At 32.4% G+C, this 6,857-nt stretch overlaps 2 protein-coding genes across 5 annotated transcripts; one reads left to right on the top strand and one right to left on the bottom strand.

The window, feature by feature from the left end:
- Positions 1–372: 372 nt before the first annotated feature.
- LOC141704446 (photosynthetic NDH subunit of lumenal location 1, chloroplastic-like) lies at positions 373–4,041 on the top strand. Of its 4 annotated transcripts, XM_074507685.1 has the most exons (6): positions 373–1,144; positions 2,000–2,207; positions 2,607–2,700; positions 3,290–3,373; positions 3,671–3,802; positions 3,911–4,041. In XM_074507685.1, exons 2-5 carry the CDS (start codon positions 2,169–2,171, stop codon positions 3,772–3,774), a joined length of 321 nt encoding a protein of 106 aa, XP_074363786.1. In that variant the 5' UTR covers positions 373–1,144; positions 2,000–2,168; the 3' UTR covers positions 3,775–3,802; positions 3,911–4,041. The 4 variants fall into 4 exon arrangements, with proteins under 4 accessions (XP_074363786.1, XP_074363784.1, XP_074363787.1 ...); XM_074507683.1 differs by having other exon boundaries at positions 3,671–3,979; XM_074507686.1 differs by having other exon boundaries at positions 2,613–2,700; positions 3,671–3,977.
- A 1,367-nt stretch (positions 4,042–5,408) lies between these two features.
- LOC141704448 (uncharacterized) lies at positions 5,409–6,854 on the bottom strand. Its single transcript, XM_074507687.1, has 4 exons — positions 6,816–6,854; positions 6,465–6,524; positions 6,045–6,134; positions 5,409–5,930 (listed from the first exon to the last, which is right to left on the bottom strand). Exons 1-4 carry the CDS (start codon positions 6,843–6,845, stop codon positions 5,598–5,600), a joined length of 513 nt encoding a protein of 170 aa, XP_074363788.1. The 5' UTR covers positions 6,846–6,854; the 3' UTR covers positions 5,409–5,597.
- Between the last annotated feature and the right edge of the window lie 3 nt (positions 6,855–6,857).

Raw genomic sequence — 6,857 nt, 5'->3', positions numbered from 1 at the left:
CCCTTTTTCCAAAATATCTTCCCCTTTCCCCTTTACTCACTCCCTGCATCTCCCTCTCAAATCACCACTGCAACTTTCTCTCTCAATCCTGACTTCATCTCAAACACCCTAACTCCCTTTCTGAAATCTCGACTTCATCTCCCTCATCTCTCCTCTATTTCTCTCCTTTTTCGATACTCCCTCTCCAAAACCCTAATTTAGACCCTGGACCTAATTAAGCTCCAGATCAAGCTCTTAATGTAATCTCTCTTACCATCTATATCTCTTTTCTATTTCTTCTCTCTCTCACCGTCTCAGTCTCCCTCTCCCATCTCTCTATCAACCCATCTCAAACCCTAATTAATCTCATCCTCACTGTTTCACAATTTTTAAACCACATAACCTAATTAAGTACGAGGCCAATGTGAAATAATTTTTTTGGTTCGATTTGTATGAAATCGATTGGTGAAAGGTTGGATTCAGGCCTTACTCAAAGCAATTGAGGATAGTTTGATGAAAAGGAAAGAATAGTTCTTCCCTTCCTTTTTTTTATTTATAAAATATTTAAATCTTGTGCAATTTGTTACATATAATCAACTTAATTATGTCACACCCTGTAGTTATACAATGACCCAGTGAGTGTTCTTTGATATTTAAAATTAAGATATTTTGAATATGCCTAGCTTTTATGTCTACATAAGTTACATGTATAATGGGTCAATCTTTAGTATTAACTATTAATGTTTTAACATTAATGTGATTTGCTAAAATTCATTTGCTAACAAACTTAAATATAAGAGTTCTGATGTTTTTTCCTATATATAAGATAAGGTAAGACTTGTGGATTGTTTAAAAAGTTGAGTTCAATCAATAAGGGACTTACAAACTTCCATGTCGTACTTTCAATTTGTTTACTTTCTTGTATATATTTTCAGCTTGTAGTTGTACGCAAGAAGAGGTCAACAAGGCTATGAAAATAGTGAAAAGGTACAAAAAATACGCTATAGAAGTGAGCAAAACTCGTTCACAAAACTGTTGCAATCCTCAAAGAGCACAAGATTGCAATTGATGATTGTTTAGTAAAGGAAATCATAAAACTAGCCAAGGACTCGGTTATAGAGGTGCTTTGTGTGAAACAAAGGCAATTGTACAGATGATATGAAAGGTTTGATTTCCTGACCAGCTTCTTTATTATAAATCATTGTCCAGCTTATTTAGTTTACTAACATTATATTAATCTTCTCTAAGTTCTAGTATATTAAGTTTTAGTAATAGTAATGGATTTATTTGTTGTAACCTATAGCCTTTGTTTATACTTGAACACCTATTGAGAATATTAGCTTGGTAATTAATCTATGGGATGACATGGTTAATGGTATTGTATAGGAACCATTTAAAAATCAGATTATTATGTCCAGTTTATTTAAATACTAAATTACTTTGAAACCTATGTATGCTAATTACAATAAATTAGGAATAAATTACTTTAGTTTTATTAGGTTTGTTGAAGGAAAGAATGAGAAAAAATCTGAAAACAAAAGAACAAAGAGGTTAATGTCTTACCAAGAAGCTGAAGCCAACAGTCTGTTCATTACCCCTTATGTTCTGTCCACTTGGAGAGAATGTAATGAAATCAAAAACTAGACATTTATAGAGGAAGAAAGAATGTACGAGGAAATAGCGAACAAAATTGACAATTTGAGATGGTAAAATTTTTCATGACTTCATTATAAGATTATAAATCTCATTCCATTATATCCCAGTGAACACAATTTTAATGTCTTTATCATGACTTCATGTAAGGATTTAATTTAAATTTTTTTATGCGATTGTTTAGAGCAATAATTTTGATGGTGATGTGTTGTTTCTTTGTAATAAGGACCAGGTTAAGCCACAAGTGAGTTTTAACGTAATCCTTAATAGTGGATTTTTTTCCTTGCGTTATTTTCTCTATCTTGTTATACAAATGCTCTACTGGTAGTTCTTTACACTGAAGTCACTGTTGCATAACATATTTCAGGGACATGGCCCTCTTCCTGGTGTGAGTATTGGTGGAATTGCTGGATCTGCAGGATCAACACCTACTTCATCTCTTCCTGCTGTAACTACACCCATAGCGCTTGCAGCTTCTAGAGGGGGTACACCAAATGCTGGTGAAAAATTTGGTGTAGCTCCCGTGAGGACCAATAATGATGCACAAAGGGGTTCCAACTACGATGGCCGGAGAGGTGCATTTTTTATGTTGTACATATATGTCTATAAACACATTTAGGGTCTTTGGCTCTTTGTTCTCTGATTTTAAATCTTATAGATACTCTTGCATGTTGATGTTACTAGCTTTTTGCTGCTAATCAAAACAAGCCTCCTGAAATAATAGAAATAAAAGACTAAATCTACATAAGCACAACAATCTTAACCATCACACAATGCACATATACAATCCATACAAATATATATCCATTTCAAACCGAAACTAACTGAAACAGAATGGCTCTCTGATATTAAGAATGGCAGTCTCATCACTCTCACTAGCCTTGCCCTCCACAAGTCTATCAAACATGATGAGTTCATGTTGTAACCATGTTTATTATTCGAACTTATCATTATAGCTTATGTTCTCTATTTAGTTTCAGCTTAATGTGGCACACTCAAGATTCACTTCAAAGCCTTCTGCAATCAATATTAATGCTTGCTCTAGTGACACAACTTCTGGGGAAGAAAGTAAGCTGAGAATTCTAAATTTTATTTCTCTTTCGGGATATTTAAATGCTTATCTTTGTAGTTATTTTTGTATTTTCTAACATGTTTTTAGGGGAGTGAATTCACATTTATTTTGTTAACTGCAAAATAGTTCAATTTATTTAATGTGAGTTCGATGTTTCGTCGATATCCTAGTGTCAAAACTCCATCCTCCATGGACAAAGTTATAAGTTCGATTATCATTTCCAGTTGGGGTATACTTCAAAATCTAATGCACTAAAGCATATGTTATACTGAATAAACTGTCAAGCCCTCAAGGGAGTATATGAGGGATGTATGTGGGGGTTTTATTAGTTGGTCAAGTATACATCTTTTTCTTTGGTTGAGTTGTCAAGTTTGATTTGGCATTCATTTTAGCAAATAGAGCGGTGACTAAAATTAATGAATGGTGTAGAACTCCATTGTACTTATCTTCTTTAGTTTAAGCTAGAATCCCATTGTTATCATCTTCTTTAGTAAAAGGTGCTTGACTACATAAAAGCTTTGTTCATAATATTATTAAATGATTACATATATTTGTTTGTGCTTATACATGTGAATATTATTGCAGGAAGTTCTAAGATAAGGCCACTATTACTAGGAGTCGGGGCCCTTGCTTTGAGTCTACTCTCTGTAAATTCTGTGTTGGCTGAAGGTATCATGGTTGGTTGTTTATCTCTATTCGAGGATTTAATAGATCAAAATTATCCATGTCTAATCGTTAAGTTTGTTCATCTTAAACAAAAAGAGATTATGCATTGTTAGATCAGAGTTGACTACGTAGAATAGAGTTGTGTGCACAGTTTCTTTTCACTAACCAGTGTGTTTTGATCTTGAATTGGTTTTAAGTTGTACTGTTCTCTTTTTATGTCCACTAACAGTTTCTTTTCACTAATAATTGGTTTCTGATCATGAATTGGTTAAAACTTGTATTGTTTTCATTTTTATTCAGGGACCCCAGCAAATTATGATTTTTTTACAGACTTATCAGATGGTTATTCATATGTTTACCCTTCAGATTGGAGGGTAAGAAAACTTACCAGTTTCTTGAAATAATAGAAGATGAGATGTAGTTTTCTCTCCTGTAAGTTAGCCTCATCACTCAAAACTCAAGTTATAGTTGATCGTATGCCTAATCAATTGATTGATTACAAGACACCGTTTTATTACAATATGAATTTTATACATGCAGGAAGAGATAACAGAGTTGAGAAAGAGTGCTGATGAGTTTCTGTGCATGTTTAATAAAGTTCAAAATGAGAGTAAAGCCAGATTTAAAGAAATAGAGGAATCCGAGTTGAAACTGGCACAACTACATACTACCCTTGAAAGGTAGCTGCACAATTGTAATTCAGAGGAAAAAAAAGGTCTATGTATAAACTCTTAACAAGTCCTGGAAAACTAAATTATTTTATTGTTATTAGTTGGGATGTTTATTTTAGACTTGGAATGTATGTCCGAATTGATTGATGGAATGTTGTATGTTAAGAAATTTGGTATCAATGTAGCTTTATGTTTCTGTTGGATGTTTTTGGTTGGATATTGCATTGTTAGGTTTTTTTTTTGTGCAAATGTAATTGGTTCATGTGGCTGTAAAACAGGACCACGATGGCATGTAATTTACACCACATTAACATCACAATGGTAAATGTTAACCGATGTAAAGAATGTACAAAAGACATCATGTAAAATAATATTAAACGAAAAAGAACTAAAAACCCGATGTGAAATAGTCATTTGACATCGGTTCTAAAATGAAACTCAATGTATTTTAAGTCAAATAACATCGGTTAGAGAAATTGGCTGATGTTAAACAAAAAGATTTAATATCGGTTTCGTGAAGAACACCCATGTCTTATCCATCATTTCAAATCGGGGGCTAATTTAACCGATATCTGATCAAACATTTCACATCGGACAACTAATCTAACCGATGTCTGATCTAGCATTCCATATTGGTTTGTTCGAATTTTTTTTAATAAATGGCTTTTAAAGCTTGTAGGTTTCATGATTTAATGGATAAATACCTCATAATATACTCATATTTACCTAAAAATACTATAATATAAGCTGAAATTTATTGCAAGGACATCACATTTAATCTTAAAACCGATGTATAGCACTGTAATAAACATCACACGCGAAGGCATCGGTTCAGATTTTTTTTAACATCGGTTCTGATCCCATATTTCTAGTAGTGAAACGAGATTAAACCAAAATTGAAACTAAATTAAATAATTGACTCAAACTGAATCCAAATTTTAACATCAAAGTCAAATTTAAATACAAATTCAATTAAAATCATTCATATCCCAAACCGATTATATCCAAACCTGACATCAAATTTGTACTAAAATTTAATCTTTAGATTTGTATCTAAGTATGACTACCAATTTTTGTAAAAATATAACCAAGAAGCAAATTTATAATTCTAAACCAATAATGAGGAAATAAATAATTACAAATGTGGGAAGGGCTACGAACTATAGCACATAAGAAAGTAAAAAGGACAAGATAATGGAAAGAGGGAAATATAATTTTTCCACATAGATTAAGTTGATTGCATTTAGGTAACTAGATTTAACTTGATTTTGGACTCGAAATTGACACTTAACTTGATTTTTGAAAATAAAAATTGGCATTTGATTAGGATGTCTAGAAATTTATATGCTGACAACAAAACTCAAACATCAATTACAATCAGAAATCAAAATTAATTTTATCCATGAAAGTACTTAACTGATTTGAAGAAGACCAGAAAAAAAAAAATCAAAACACAATTTGTAAATCCAACAAGTTCAACTCTCCATCAAATAATAGAAATAATAGACCATAAAAATGATCCTGAATAAAATGTGGACCCTGAGCCTGTTTTGACCCTAGGCACTTGCTTTGGACTTCCCGGAGCCCTCTCTGGCAGCAACATCAGCGGCCTGGTTAGCAGACTGATACATGGCGGAAGCATCATCCACAACCAGATACATGGCGTCAGCATCATCCACAGCTAGATACATGGCGACAGCATCATCCACGGCCTCAGCAGATTGGTCAGCAGGAATTCCCATTTCTGGTATATCATGGTGATCAGTTCCCTCCATCTGATTTGGCATTTCAACCAATCCGCTAACCGGACTGCCTGCCATGTCATAATGTTGCGCAGTTGTGTCCTGAGACTGCACACCAGCTGATTGAGACTGTTGTAGTAACCTAAGCTGCGTGAGATTAACAAGTGATATCACATATATCTATGACAATTTTCTAAAACAAACTATAACACTCTTAAAGTTAATTCTAATTATAGATAAACAGATAAATAATCAACATACCCTATATAGCTTCTCATCCAGTTGTTGGATTTCCCCCTTGGTTTGGTGAATGTAATCCATTACTCCAGCCAGGGTTGAGGCTGAATCCTTCTGTTAAAAACGATTATAAACAAAAAGAAACAAAAATGCAGCAATAACAATTATTATCAGATAGTGGATATGGATATAAACATTATAAATTATAAACAAATTCTATGCCACAAAAGTAAGTTCATTTAAAATTATATTTAAGAATAATGTGACAATTTTCTTTTATGTTTTTTAATAGATAAAACTATTCATCGATTTTTGTAGATTTTTTTTGTAGTTTGTGCTTTGACAAAAAGACGTTCTCAAAGTTCAAGTTATTAGCATATGATGTGTACATATATATGAAATGAAAATAACTAAAAATAAATATTTCTTCTGTTGTTGTGAAACCTTTTCTGGGTAATGCATGAACCCCCTCAGAGCAGCAATTAGATCAGAAGGCTTAGATTCCTGCATGAGATAATCAACAATTAGAAATATAGTAATTAAGGGGGTGATGATGATGATTATATTAGAAAGAGTTATATTATTATTTACTATATCTTTTAATATTTTTTGCAATAAATAGTAATGCTTAGAATCATTTTTGTTGATAGTAAATATCAACTAATCATTGCATATAAAGTTTAGTCCAGTTCAAAATTATTTATTCCATGAGGCCCACGAAAAGTAATGTCAAAATCTAATAAATTAGAGATTAATATATAACAATTGATAAAATAAAAAAACGTAAAAATTTACCTTGTTATTTACCCTGTAATATGCTAGCATCCACCTTGAAAT

The sequence above is a fragment of the Apium graveolens genome, unplaced genomic scaffold (assembly GCF_009905375.1).
Source record: "Apium graveolens cultivar Ventura unplaced genomic scaffold, ASM990537v1 ctg7860, whole genome shotgun sequence".
In the NCBI taxonomy this organism is placed as follows: domain Eukaryota; kingdom Viridiplantae; phylum Streptophyta; class Magnoliopsida; order Apiales; family Apiaceae; genus Apium; species Apium graveolens.
Note: the sequence above shows the minus strand (reverse complement) of the source record. Positions and strands in the feature narration are given on the sequence as shown.

Coding starts and splice junctions, on each gene's coding strand:
- LOC141704446 (XM_074507685.1), top strand. CDS start 2,169: ATGATGCACAAAGGGGTTCCAACTACGATGGCCGGAGAG. Junction 2,208..2,606: donor CAACTACGATGGCCGGAGAG/GTGCATTTTTTA, acceptor TTCTCTATTTAG/TTTCAGCTTAATGTGGCACA. Junction 3,374..3,670: donor AAATTCTGTGTTGGCTGAAG/GTATCATGGTTG, acceptor ATTTTTATTCAG/GGACCCCAGCAAATTATGAT.
- LOC141704448 (XM_074507687.1), bottom strand. CDS start 6,845: ATGCTAGCATATTACAGGGTAAATAACAAG. Junction 6,135..6,464: donor TCATGCATTACCCAGAAAAG/GTTTCACAACAA, acceptor CGTTTTTAACAG/AAGGATTCAGCCTCAACCCT. Junction 5,931..6,044: donor TGGATGAGAAGCTATATAGG/GTATGTTGATTA, acceptor AATCTCACGCAG/CTTAGGTTACTACAACAGTC.